The 14,862-nt window shown below is 36.9% G+C and overlaps 1 protein-coding gene across 1 annotated transcript in view; it reads left to right on the forward strand.

The window, feature by feature from the left end:
* Positions 1–14,648, forward strand: part of LOC143281490 (E3 ubiquitin-protein ligase SMURF2-like) — a 52,494-nt gene extending 37,846 nt beyond the window's left edge. The window contains exons 9-18 of the mRNA XM_076586703.1: positions 1,048–1,218; positions 1,809–1,962; positions 2,439–2,542; positions 3,055–3,169; positions 4,034–4,212; positions 4,860–4,997; positions 5,549–5,669; positions 5,990–6,191; positions 6,496–6,580; positions 6,935–14,648. Of these exons, the coding sequence (XP_076442818.1) occupies positions 1,048–1,218; positions 1,809–1,962; positions 2,439–2,542; positions 3,055–3,169; positions 4,034–4,212; positions 4,860–4,997; positions 5,549–5,669; positions 5,990–6,191; positions 6,496–6,580; positions 6,935–7,034 (1,369 nt within the window). The 3' untranslated portion in view covers positions 7,035–14,648. The remainder of the gene's footprint in view (positions 1–1,047; positions 1,219–1,808; positions 1,963–2,438; positions 2,543–3,054; positions 3,170–4,033; positions 4,213–4,859; positions 4,998–5,548; positions 5,670–5,989; positions 6,192–6,495; positions 6,581–6,934) is intronic.
* Positions 14,649–14,862: the final 214 nt, after the last annotated feature.

A 14,862-nucleotide genomic window follows, 5' to 3' on the forward strand; every position in this document is an offset into this window, starting at 1 on the left:
AATTAGCACATCAAATTGTAAATAAGTACAAAGTAGTGTTGTTGTCAGTAGCAGTGGCAAGGTCAGAAGGCAGCAGTTTCTTTTCTTCAAGGACAGTAAGTCTGATGGAAGGATTTTAATGGACATGCTCTTATCTTTATCTTGTTAGATCGCATGTTATATGTATCTTGTTAGTTCCTATGCTACTCTAATTTGCAAACCGGTCGGACATGCTGTTTTAATGAAAATACTGAAGTATTTTAAAAGTCTACATTTACATGAGCTACGATGCAGTTAATAAAACATTGCACTGCATTGCATGATTAGATTGATCATTAAGCAGAGAAGATACTATTAAAACCAGTAAAATGAAAGTAACTGCTGAATACAGACACATGATCCACTCCACACACACAGGAACTGGCTAGGTAAAGAAATATGACCTACCAAAGAATGAGTAACATGGTCTACCATGCTAGTTAGAGTCCATTGAACCTGAAATGCTTAAAGTCTCTCACTTCAATGTCCGAAAAAGGCACTGACAGAATTATTCAGTGAACAATTCAGTTCTCTGTGATGTCATCAATATTGGTCTTGGAATAGTCTGTGTTGTTTGCAGCAGCAGCTTCATTTTTTATACCCTAACAGCATCTTCATTGATCTTGTTGCTGATTGCTCAGTGGTATATATGGTGGTTACAACACATTGCTTGCTTACAGTCCAGCCACACATGAAGTGACTTATTGCAGAACTTTAAAAATGTAAATCATCACTTCTTAGGTTGTTTCAGGTTAGCCAAACACATTCAAAATGCTGCTTGCTTCAGTCTCCTAAAAAACAAAAAAAACAAAAAGTCAGCTTGTAGGCTGTAAGTTACAGCCGATTTTTTTGATAGCAACCAGTAGAAAAGGTTTTTCATGTCTGTATCTCCTGTGTTGTGTACTAAAAAAGCAGCGGATGGGCAAGTCAGCCAGTTTGTTTATACTTCCACCTTTTGAAAATAAATGTATATTCCTTTTATTTGTTTATTCATTTACTCATTCTCTTTACCTATATGTTTTTCAACAGAGAGGCTTCCAACTTAGAACTGCGGGACGAAGACTTGGGGCCCATGCCAGAAGGCTGGGAGACGCGACGCACGAGCAGTGGCCGTGTGTACTATGTGGACCACAACAACCGCACCACGCAGTTCACTGACCCCAGATTGTCCCACAACTTACACGTCATACAGGAGAAGCTGTAAGTTGTTTTTTTCCTAGTTGTTCTTCTTATTCTTCTTCGTTTGTGGGATGCAACTCCCACGTTCACTCGTATGTATATGAGTGGACTTTTATGTGTATGACTGTTTTTACCCTGCCATGTAGGCAGCCATACTCTTTTTTCAGGGGGTATTTTCTAGTTGTTCATTTTTGAAAGAAAAAAAATTTGAGTGCCTTTACGTCAGTACCAGGACTCCTGCCCCTACTTTTGTGTGTTCAGGTTGATTTAAAGTAAGTTCCATGTATTCCTCTGCTGTAGTTCATGTATATGTTTCACCTATTTTGAAATTAGTTTATATATAAAGGATTATTAAAATGGTTTGATTATTGTACTATTTTGTGTAATGTTCACATTTCATGGCTGAAAAATAAGATTTAAATACATCCATGAAACATGAAAATTCCGGATTACAGTATGTTAAATATATCAATCAGAAAAGAGCAGATCACCACTGGAAAGATTGATAAAAGATAGATTTATTTGATTGACTGATTTGATTGGTTTTTCTGTTGCTACCACTTTAGCAGTAGACTTTGATTACATTTTTCATTACTGCTGTTTGTCCACAGGCGCACAGGTAACAAAGAAAATGAGATTCCCCTTCACCAGAAACACAAACGAGACCTTGTGCAGAAGATGAAAGTACTCAGACATGAGTTCCAGTCCTTGCAGCCTCAAACTGGTCACTGTCGACTGGAGGTCTCCAGGGAAGAAATATTTGAAGTGAGTTCCTATGATATGACAAAGGGTGCAGATTTGTGTGGTGTGGTGAATATGTGTTTGTGCATGGGTATGCATTTATTGCACATAAGGGACTATGCATGTGTGTGATTTACACTTGTTGGTATGCAGATTGATATGTCTGTCTGTCTGTCTGTCTCTCTCTCTCTCTCTCTCTCTCTCTCTCTCTCTCTCTCTCTCTCTATATATATATATATATATATATATATATATATATGAATGTATCATTTTTTTCTGCGAATTTATATATCCTTGATTTCTGCTCTTTTTTTTCCTTCTTTTTAAAAAAATTCAAAACTGTTTTGTTTGTGTGTTGATACTCCTGTTTTTATCATTTTTCTTCCTACCACTCATTGTTTTTGTCCTTGGCAGTTAGCATTTAGTTCAAAAGTCCCACATTATTTTTTTATTGTTTAAATAAGATGGGTCAGTTTTTGTATTCCTCTTTTTCTTTTCAGGATTCCTATCGACAAGTGATGAAGATGCGTTCCAAGGAACTGAGAAAACGTTTGATGGTGAAGTTTCATGGAGAGGAGGGGCTGGACTATGGGGGTGTAGCAAGGTTTGTAATAAGAAATGCTGACAAATGCTATCAATTATTAGTGATACTTTGAATTAATGGTCACAGTTTAACCACAGGCTTTGTTTTTTTTTCTTCGTTCTTTTAGCCTGGTATCACTTGATCACAGCTAAAAAATTGTGCGTCGTGGAAAATGTTCACCTGCATTTTTTAAAACATATTTGCAGTATTAAAAAAAAGAACAAAAAAAGGTTTTCTTTGTTGAGAAAAGAAAGTTGCCAACTAGATAAACAAAGAGGTAAACTAATGTTGTGCCATTGATCTAGTCGTGCAGTATCATTTAAAATCAGTAAATGTAACGGATGGATTGGCAAGGTTCATGGACTTAATTTTTATTCTGTTTGTCTAATTTGAAATTTAGGAAGTGCGGAGATGAGGGCGGGGCAGATGAGGATTTATGATGAAAGAATTGTTTATTGTGCTTGATAAGGAAGCCAGATGCTTATGATTTATATGAATTTCAAAACTACATGACCTGTAATTTTTTTTTTCAGAGAGTGGTTCTATTTGCTGTCTCATGAGATGCTGAATCCATACTATGGATTGTTCCAATACTCCAGAGAGGACATATACACACTCCAGATCAACCCAGACTCTGGTGTGAATCCTGTAAGTGGTTTGAAGTATATTGTTTGCTGTACTGTTTCCACAGACTGTCATTTCTGTTGTCAACTGGTCATGTCCAGTAAAGTTTTTTTTCTTCTCATTTGTTGTAACTGGAAGCTTAATGGAAATATACAGAGTTCATAACTGATTAAAAATTGAAGTATTAGTATGTTTGGGAATAATTTCCGTTTTGTTATGTAGGCATTGGTAATCCTGGAAAACGGATCAGAATCTTCATAAAAATATGGATAGCAGTGTGAGAATTTCACAAATCTGCCTAACAAATGTGCAGTTTAGGTGGATGTTGACATAAGATTCCTCAGATGCATAGGCTGCATCTGCTTTGACCGCGCCATAGGCCATGCTCTGGGAGCCCTCAAGGAGCCACCGATATCGGGGTTACAAGACAATTGATGATGAATGATACTGGGAGTGGTTATGGTGCTGTTGTGGAGGTCTGTTTTGGTTTAGGACTATGTGACATGGCTGTATTCAGTGCTTCATCTCATATGTTCCAAATTCAGCAAGACCCAAAAGATAAGACAAATGAAGGAACAGTCCCAAAGTGGATGACCCTGAACTGTGTTGTCCCAGTATTCCTGTTTGAGTCCATATAACATTTAACACTTTGTAGTAGCTAGCCATGGACCAAAAAATCCCTCCTTTTATGGGGCTCAAACGCTTGTCCTCCTATTTGTCAGTCCACAACTGATAACTATTTCTTCAAGGCGGCTGGTATTTATTCCTCTATTTCAAAGTTAGTATTGCAGGAGGGAGATGTTTTATGAAGAATGTTTTTTTGGGTTTTTTCTCTCATATGACATCTAGTCTCTAGTAATTACTTAAGTCTTTGTGTTGCTGTTGCAGGAGCATTTATCATACTTCCATTTTGTGGGCCGTGTGATTGGGATGGCAATATTTCACGGTCACTATCTGGATGGAGGTTTCACCATGCCTTTCTACAAACAGCTGTTGGGAAAACCAGTCACACTGGAAGATCTGGAAAGTGTTGACCCTGAACTTCACCGCAGTCTGTGCTGGATGTTGTAAGTTATTTTGTTTTGGGTACTGTGTCTTGATTGTGCAGTAAAAAATTGGTTATATTGAATAACTTGAAAAATTGGTGATGTGTCAAGTTATAAATATTTTGCTTTTGGGTTTAAGACATGACTTGAATTCAGCTGAAGTAAATTTTTGCAGGATCAGTTTTGGATTTGGCTTTTGAAAATGGTGTTGACTTATTTGTATAATTGTGAATGCAATTTAGAAAATGAGGGTAAAATACATGTTGGGGCAGGAATGGGACATTTGAGGATTGGGTTTGTTAAAAGAAAAGGTAGTGGGATAATTTCTTTTGTTTCTGTGACAAGTAGGTAGTTTTATATACAATCACTGAGAGAGGCTGAAGGAAGACAATGGTTGTAAGAAAAAGAAAAAAGACTAAACATTTATGATATTTTTGGTGTACCCTGATTTATAGAATGCAAACAACAACAACAACAACAAAAAAAAGCAGCACAGAAGCTTCATACTGCTCGTTAATTATATAGCAAAAAATCCAAGAGAAGCATGTTTCTTTGTAAGGACACTGTCTTGTTAAAAGTTACGTTTTTTGTACAACTATAGTTCTTGCCATTTTTAATTTTGATTCTAGTTGACCACACAGTTTTTGTTTTTGTTTTCCTGGTTGCAGGGAAAATAATATTGAGAATGTGTTGGAACATACGTTTTCTGTTGAGCACAACTCCTTTGGCAAGCTGCGTGAGTATGAGCTCAAACCTGGTGGCAATGACATCAAAGTCACTGAAGACAACAAGCGGGAATATGTCAAGTGAGTCTTATTTGGGCATTGCCAATCAAAGTCTTTGTGTCTTGTTGGTGATTGTTTCTTTAGACTTTTTCTGAAGTCTTTTTTTATATGAAAAATGTACTTGTATGTTTTGTCAAGTGAGTCTTATTTGGGCATTGCAAATCAAAGTCTTTGTGTCTTGTTGGTGATTGTTTCTTTAGACTTTTTCTGAAGTCTTTTTTTATATGAAAAATGTACAAAATGTACTTATATGTTTTGTATTAACCAGTCAAAAAGCTTCACCATATTCTGCATGACATACTTGTTAAATGGAATTTTCGGTATGTGCTAGCACTCGTGCCTTTTCAGAACTCACATTATAGTTGATATTGTTTCCCATGAAGCTTTTTGCCGAAGATGTATACTGAAAGTTGGCTGTATTTTTATTCAGTGAGGTCAGATTAGTGTAATTGCAGTGTACCCTTGAAATTTTTCCATGCAGATGCTCAAGACATGGATATGAGTATATGCATACACATTAATGTGTTCCTTCACTCTTTCAACACACAATAACATTTTCCCATTTTTTCCAGGTTGTATGTTCAGTGGCGTTTCATGAGAGGTATTGAAGCTCAGTTCCTTGCCTTGCAAAAAGGGTTCAATGAAATCATTCCACAACATCTCCTTCGCACCTTTGATGAAAGGGAGTTGGAGGTAAGTTCTGCTGTTGGGTGGCCGTGCATGAGAGAAATGAGGTGATGATGTGCATATTTTGTCACTCTTTTTGAAAAAAAAAGACAGCATTTGTCATCTCTGTTTTGTGAGTGCACCATGTTTGTTGATTCACATAACAATATGTATCCAGTGCCATTAATCAGCATCTAAAATCAAGGTAGTCTTTCCCAAAGGTGAGGGTTACCTAATTTCTGTTTGATGATTTGTTTTCTGTACATTATTGACTGTAGAGTTCACAGACACCATCTAATGTATCACACAAAATGTCTTTATCAGTTAGTGGTTTCTTGTTCTGGCAGCTGATGATTGGAGGACTGGGCAAGATCGACCTTGATGACTGGAAGAAACACACTCGTCTCAAGCACTGTACATGGGAGACCAACATTGTACGCTGGTTCTGGCGCGCTGTTGACAGCTTTGATGACGAGATGAGAGCTCGCTTGTTACAGTTTGTGACAGGCAGTTCTCGAGTCCCGTTACAGGGCTTCAAAGCATTGCAAGGTATGGGGATGTTGTTCAAGCAGTTGACGACTTCACAGCATTTATTTTTGTGGAGGTGGAAGGAGGGAGGTATATAATATGAATATTATTTTGTTTGTGTGCTTGGTGAGCTGACTAACTGATGTTGCAAGACTGGCATCAGAACTTTGCAAGGTACACGATGTTACAATTTAAATGGGCCCAATATGGATCATATGGCAGTTTGCAGGTTCTGTAGAACTCTAATACACACAGCATGCCTGTGTAATTTGTCTAATTCACATGGTACTGTCACATTGTTAACATTTGCTATGGCACTGTGCAGGTTCCACAGGTGCTGCAGGTCCCAGGCTGTTCACCATCCATCAGGTGGACATCAGCACGAACAATCTCCCCAAGGCTCACACATGGTAACTTGTTCTGGATACCATCTGTTTCATACATCTGTTTAGAAATTCCCATTTTCTTCGTCATGCTTCTACATGCTTTTTCTCAGTTTCTTTTATTCTTCAGGTAACATTTTTCATTAAATCGTTTTAAACGCATTATTTGTGAAAGATGAAAATGTGAAAGTGAATATGTGTGTATGAATCTGCGTATTCATTCCTTTTTATCTAAAGTTACGAAAGGAAAAAAATGTTTTGTTTTTTGTAAGTAGATTGCCACTTCTGCTGTTTGTAATTATTGTTCTTCGTCTGCTGTTGTTTGAATTTTTAAAAGTGCTACAGCTTTGAAATATAATCTTTTTTCTCTGTGTTGAACAGTTTTAACCGTCTGGACATCCCCCCATACGAGTCCTACGAAAAGTTCCTGTCCAAGCTGACGTGTGCGGTAGAAGAGACATGTGGGTTTGCTGTGGAGTGACCTCAGAACTGTGGCTTTTATGGCACATCACTGCTGTTGACATTCCCAAAACCAAGACCACGAACTACACTTAGACAGACAGGCAGACCTTGTGGGTGTTGCTGAGAAGTCAGTCAGTCTGTTTGAACATGCTCATGGAGCTCAGGTGTTTGGACACTGAAGATAGACGGGAATATTCTGGTGGTGTCATTTGAGGTGCTGAAGGCATTGTTATCCTTTCTCTCTGTCTTACCTCTCTGTCTTTCCTGTGCCTCCGTATTCTGTGGCAAGATGTATTCCATGGAGCGACCACTTTTCTGAGGGGAGGCGGGCTGCGTCCTTCGTTGACTTCATGAGAGACGGAATATGTGATGACCGTGTTGCAAGTGAATCAACGAAACGCAAAAGTATCACCAGACTGACAATACTTACCAGCAGTGAGGGCATCAGGGATTTTGGACTTGCAGCATGTGTGGCAAGGGAGATAATGTACTCTTCGCTTCAGGAACAAGAAAATGCATGTGAGAGGTGAATGTGGTACAACTCCTAAGAACAACAGTTCCAACACAAGTTTTAAATCTGTGCTCACTACACCAAATCACATTGTAACACAGGTGTGAAATTAATGACTGGACTTTCACATTGGTACACTGTCAGCAGCTCAAAACAGCTGATCCAGTTAATGGAGCTGTTCACAAGTGGGCCCAGGTTCTGATTGTGTGGGAATTCTGTGGCACAATGACAGTATGTTTTCACGCACAAAAATCCTGTTCAGACCAAGGGAACTGGCGCTTGTCTGACTTGAATGTAAATCCATGGTTCCACTTCAAGTGCCCCTTGTCCCGCTGCTTTTGTGAGCAGCAGGTTTTGCATGAATGGAGACTGATGTTGTGAACATGAATAGCTGCAGTTCATTTTAGTTTGCAGATTCCTGCTTTTCTTGACTTATGTAATTGATTTATATTGTGCCAAGACTTGTTTTGATTCCTACCCCTTCTCCCACCCATCCCCAGTGTAAATGAAACATTTTAGTGTGTGTGTGTGTTTTGGTTATGTGCATATTTTAATGCAGGGTTTTAAACTTGTATTTCCTAAATTTGAAGATGGGGAGTAAGGGCACAAAAAATAACAACAAAAACAACAAAAAACCAAACACAACCAAACAAAAAACACACCAAAAAACTAACAAACAAAAGAAACAGAGTGATTGGATGGCAGCATCAACATTAGGGCTTGTCAGAAGGCACTGATGTGTACCGTTATCACTGTTGGTCACTGCATTGCTGATGTAGGATAAAAATGTTTGTCAAAATATTGCACAGGCAGACAAAATAAGAGAATCTTATCTCCCTTCTTACCAAGTAAGAAATGGCAGAAAAAGCCTTGTTGTGTGTATGTTTTCTTTCCTTCTGAAAAAACCCCCCATGATATCCAGGAAAATGCTGGACTGACTTTGGTGCAGCTTAGTTCACTGGAGGCATAATTTGAGAAAGCCTTTATACGTTCATACACATTCTAGTTAGCCATTGAACTAAGTCAGTGGAGTTAGCTTGCTTCACCAGCTTAGTGTGTGGAAAGTTTACATGTATTCTGTTAGGCCCCAAAACACACTGTCGAAGAGTGTCAAGATCTGCTTCTGTATCTTTGCTAATGAATCGAAAACATTCACAGAGTCTGACCATACTGTTCAGTCTGTTGCATTTATACAGTCAGTGGGTTGGGAATCCTAGTCTAAACCCCTTCATGCTGAAATATTTGTTTAGGTCATAAATATTTAATCTGCATCCTTGGATCTTAGGGGAAAATGTGAAAAGAAGAGAGTGGCACGTTCTAGTTTATTATTGAAAGTGAATACTGAGAATGAGATATTGATAGTGAAAGTAGGTAATGGCACTCCTTACAATATTCACAAAGGAAAGTGTCATGCAGTTAATGTGGAATTTGAAGGGTGGTGGTGAATAATAAGATATTGACCTTGAAAGTAGATAATGACACTCCTTAAAAAAGGAAAGTATGTTGCAGTAAAAGTGGAATTTGAAGGGGGTTGGGGGCTTTCCCCAAATTTTAATGATTGGAAATATTTATTGCTGGGAAGTATACTAAATATTGTCAGACAATTTCATGGAGATTTACTTAATGATCAGTATCTCAGACATAAACAGGAGTTACATAGTTTCTTGTTGTTTTTTTCAGTCAGTGATGCTCATTAAAACACATTTTTTAGATGAGCTGGTAGGAGAAAACTAGACCCAGGACATATAAGCATGTTCCAGCCATTTGTTTAATGAAGGGGGCAGATAAAAAAAACACAACAACAACAACAGTGGACATAATTTCTTCCCTCTTCTCTTTCAGCAATTGTGAGTGATATAATGGAATCTTATTTGAACCATCATGTGCTTACAGGCATGAATGTCTGCACACTTTTCTTTTCACAGGTTGCTGGAGCATTGGCTCCCAAGTGTGTGCCTTGCTTTTTTAAATGTCACAAGTGAAATAACTGCACCATAGTTGTTGTTTTTCTGATTTCTTCTTTTTTCTATTCTACTCTCACATATCTCATCTGCTGTTGCCTATGCAAACCTATTTGATACTATTTTGTGATGATTTTTTCTTTATACTTCTAGTTCTAACATCTGCCTTTAATCCACTTGGATAAAAAGAGCATGTTTGGGTACATATGCTTAATTTGCCATATTAGAAAATTACATGCACATTTTGAATGTCAACATACATAATTGAAATCAGAAATGTCATAGCCTTGCGATTTGAAAAGGAAGAAATCATCCCCCATTGTATGTTGGGGAGTCCTCCTCGCAAGGTATCAACTCTCAGCTTGTCTTTTCACCCAACTCAAATTAAGAAGTGAAAATGGATAGCCAGAGCATGTGAAAACAGTCTGCTTTGGAAGAAAGCTGAAGTGTAATAAAATGCAGGCAAATTATTTTTATTCATATTCTCTTTTGACTTTCCACTCCACTCTTGAATTTCAGCTGGCTGGAAAGTCTTAGATACACTGAAAAATTCTGTAACAAATGTAGGTCTTGTTTTTTGGTGTGTTTTTTTTTGTTTGTTTTGTTTGTGTAAACTTAGATTGGAACTTTTTTTTTCCTTTTTAATAATGAAGGTCTAGTCTTTTACAGTCAAATGAACATTACGTGGGTCAGTGTTCAAATCCCTTGCCAGTCAAGCTTTTGGGTTTTCTAGAGTTCAGCTGAAAACTGAAATGTTTTTGTAACTATTCCAAACACTTAAGGATGCAGACATTTTTTTCTCTTCCATTATTTTGTTTAATGGCTCAGTTCTTAACGTCTTTTGAAAAAAGACAAACAAAAAACCAGACTGATATGATTTTCTCCAGAAACCAAGAAAAAAAAAGAAGAAGAAGAAAAGAAAAGATATATATATGATCACCTGTGTGGATCTTTGGGAAATTATTTAAGTTGATAAAAACAAGAGAAGTGGTGTTTCCACTACCAGCTCAATTCCGTGTTCCTTTGCCTTATTGATGATGATTCTCAATGTTTTTCTTCACAATTGACAAGTAAAGCTGGAATGGAGAGAGTGGAAGGCAAACATGTTTTCGCATAGTCTGAGAATTTGTTCCTGTTGTTGACATTTCGTGTAAGTTTCTGCCATGGTCGTAGTTGTCATAGTTGTATCACCATTATGTAGTATTGTGCGTGTGCGTTTGGAATGAAGAGTTCTCTGAAAACAACAGATACCTTGTGAATACTGTACAGAACAGCAGACTTGTATGCATTGATTTGGTTAGTGTGACTAACACAGTAATTTGTACTTCTGTACAGTGTCTTTTGGGACATAGATCTCTGCCTTTTCTATAGTTCTGTGTGTGCAGTAAACACAGTGTTTGTCTGTTTCAAGTACCTGTTCCAAGTATAATTGGGCAGATTTGTGAGAGAGGCTGTGAACATGTGATATTAGTCGATGCATACCTCTTAATGCACAGATGAATAATATTGATTGTTAAGTAAGAAGTAATAATTCTGTTTACACAAAAATTCTAGACAAGACCATGACAGACTTTTGGTGCATTTGCCAAACAACCTGTTGTTAAATCTTGATACGTTTCATACACTTTTATGGTTCTAGTTCCATGTCCTTTTCTTGTAGTATGCGGGTATCCTTCAGATCTTGCCTATTCATCTATTATATGATAAGTATGCATTCCTTATTTGGCAAGAAAACAAAATTCAGATTGGTTTATGGCTTCCTGACAAATTATGTTATCCCCCCAAACATCTGCATTCAGCCCCTCCTTTCTTTAATGCCCCTTGTCCCTGACAGACGCTTGAGTGCACAAAACATAGCCCGAGCTAGATGGCAAAAGGGATACACTATTTTCGTCCAGCTGTGTCAGGGGTATCTCCTCCACAAGTTTGATACACTTTGATATTTTTGCTTCTTCAAAAGGCATTGAGTTGGATATTATTCTTGGATATTGCTTGCATTTGCTTCTGATCTTTGTTTGCATGAGAGCAAGACACATGCTTACTTACATATAGCTGAGTTGGGTAGAGGCAAGTTTCGACCCATCTTCCCCTTTTTATTATTTTTCAAAATGAAACCGTAAACCACCTTTTTTTTTTCTTTGGCCATTTATGTATGCCAGCATATTATTGTATGATAGTGTATATGAAGTGTTTGACTGTGTGAGGGTTTTTCTTTTCTTCCACTCTTGTCGCTTCATTTTAATGTATGATTGTGTATTCTCACCATTAGTGTGTTTGTGTATTCATGTATATGCTAATTTATGATTTTCAAAATTGAAGGTAACTTCTGCTTAGATAAAAAAAAAAAATTAAAAAAAAAAATCTGCTCCAAAGATTACCAAGCTGAAGTTGATAATTTATTTGGGGAAAAAAATTATTGTAGTATTGTTGGTAGGAGTCCGTGGTTTCTTTTCAATTCATGGATTAGAAATGTCAGTCTAAAAAAAAACCACCAAAAAACATTATGATGTGCTCCCGTTTCTGTACCTACTAATGTCGTTTGAAAAGAAATTTGCAGTTGTTGCTGTACATTATCAAACCAGACGTAGCATTCTTACATTATCTACAATCCAAGCTGCTTGAATAATGTAACTGAAATATAAATATATATATGATCACTTTATCAGAACAAAGTATTTCAGAAAGAGAAAAAGAAAGTGGATTTAAGAAGTATAATATATGGGGATTGGAAATGGATTATTTTTATTCCGTCCTTTGGAAACATTCTGTATCGGAGAGAATATATTATTGGATGCATAGAAATCCCAAGGTGCTACTGCTAATTGTCAGGATTATTATGTATTGTGTATTTTAAATCAGTGATTGATTGAAGGTCTGATTTTCTTGTAATTCTGGAACTAGCGGAAGCGACTAAGTTTGGCCTTTTTCTTTTGCCTCACTTTTAGTTTGACCATGCTTGTGTCAATTTGTAAACTTAGTTTCAGATAATGTACAAAACTAAATTATTTCTCCTGTGATATTCAGCTTCTAACATTTGTGCCTTCACAGCTTTAACAAATGTTCAGAAGAGTTCCTTGTATGCATCATGAAATTCTGTAAACTGTTATAAGGAAATCTCTAGTAATTCCACTTAAACCGTTATGTTTCACCCATCCAAAAAAAAAAAAAATTTTTTTTTTTTTAAAGAAAGAAACAAAGTAGAATAGTGAATAATTGGTATGTATTGAAAATTATACATAATGAAAAGAGAAATAACATGGCATGTGTCTAGTAACAGAAAACCTCAGTGTTTTAGAAAATCCAACTGATATGCCTAGTTCATCGATTACTTTGTTGTTGGATAACATATTTCTTGCCAACTGATGTTTTAGCTCAGAAGCACTCTGTCCAAATATCCTTGTTAAAAAGGTGTATCTGCTAATTGCATACCCATTTTGAAATGGATGGTATTCAGCCATGAACTCCATCCTGTTTTGGATCCCATTTTCTTGTTCCCATAGCACTTGAATCGATTGCAATTTTTCTTGAATTGTTGCATACTTTTATGTTGTGTCTGCATTTCCTAAAAAAAATTCTGTTGTCCCCACCATACACAAATTTCACGGAGGATCTTGTGATGTTTAGTGCAACATTGATATCACAGGGACAGTTACCTCACTTCATTAAGGGTCTGATTCAACTGCTGTCATGTTTGGGTGCCAAACCCAGCTCCATTTACTTCTGGAAGTACACTTTAACTGAAATTGCATGGAGAAGTAAAGGCCCGTGTTGTCACGTCAGTTCAGATGAAGAAATGAAATCAGATGGGCAGTGGTTCTTGAACAGGGTGGTTGGGGGTTAAAGATAGTCATCTCTTCCTCAACCTGCTGTTGTTTTTTTCTTTGTTTCCCACCCCACCCCTTTGCTGTAAGCTTATATGGCAATAATTTTAACCTCATTTCCTGTCCAGTATGTGCTCAGTTTTTCCCAATCCACCTCATTGTCTCACTGAGCTGAGCTGGGTAGTTCAGCCCAAAAGGTATTGTGTGCATGATGACAGATGATATGAACAAGGGCACTTCCTTAGAGTTGTCTGCAGCTGAGTATGGTTGCATTTGTATTTGTACTTGAGGTTGAATGTGAGAATGCAGTATTTTGTACGGATCAATAAATATGCCAATATCCAATACAATGCAATGAGTATTTCATTTTGAAGGTTTCAATTCTCACCTTCCAGTAAAACCAAGGGCCCCATAAATGATATACAACTGAAACAGTAAAGACGAATAAATCTGCACAGAAAAGGAAAATGGCATTCCAAACGAAGTGTGCTGTCATCTGAAACAGCTTTCTCACAGTTCCAGTTTTGTAATATAATTAAGTTTTGTATGTGTTTTTAAATACCTAAATAAATTATACAATCTTTAACACCTGAGACTCTACACAAAACTGTCACTCCAAAGACCAACAGAAACATGTGACAAACTAAAAATTCATCTTATATCATGTTAGCATATTGAATACCAAAGCACAAATGCAAGAAATACAGTCATCAACAGTGCATGCCCAAAGCATTAGTACGTGCACAAGACTTAACTAGCACCAGTCAAGAATTTTGCAGGGAAGGAGAAGAAAAAAAAAAAAGCTGTTATGTTCATGCATACAATTGGGGGAATGTAAGTGCTGGAAGTTTCAAAGAGCCATTCAATCACCAGTTCAGTTGAAAGTTGTTACCTGGAACTATGTTTTAACAGTCAAAAAACAAACACACACACACACACAAAAATGCACTGCAACAAGGACTGCTTGCCCACACTGTCACTGTCAGAGCAAGGTCAAGCTTGAAAAAAACCCTTTTCAGCAGCACTGACTAACATTTTATAAATTACCCCCATTTTATCAGTGTTTTGGTGTTTAATTCAATAAACCTAAACAATTTATATAATTTTGAACTAAGAAAATAACATGTCTAGGTTTTGGTGTGTGGCCATTCTGAGAGTCCAAACACTTAGTTAAAAACAACGAACATGGTAATATTTTTGTTTCTGTAATTTTTGGTGTGTGGCCATTCTGAGAGTCCAAACACTTAGTTAAAAACAACAAACATGGTAATATTTTTGTTTCTGTAATTTTGTCTCGGGTTTGGTTTGAGTCCATTCAATGAGTCTTTACACTGTTAAAAGCATGACAATATTCTTGTTTCAAGTCTCAAATTTACCTTGAAGGCACAAGCAAATACAAGTGAAACAAACAAGAGTGAACATAATACAGCATTCAGTAAATCAAAGAACCCACTATACCACCTTTCCTACCCAAGCAGAAACCTTTTTCTAACATAGTGCTCTGAATATGAAAAGATAAAAATTCAGTATTTTTTTTCCAAATACACATTAACT

Source organism: Babylonia areolata, chromosome 1 (assembly GCF_041734735.1).
Source record: "Babylonia areolata isolate BAREFJ2019XMU chromosome 1, ASM4173473v1, whole genome shotgun sequence".
NCBI classification, from domain to species: Eukaryota; Metazoa; Mollusca; class Gastropoda; order Neogastropoda; family Buccinidae; genus Babylonia; species Babylonia areolata.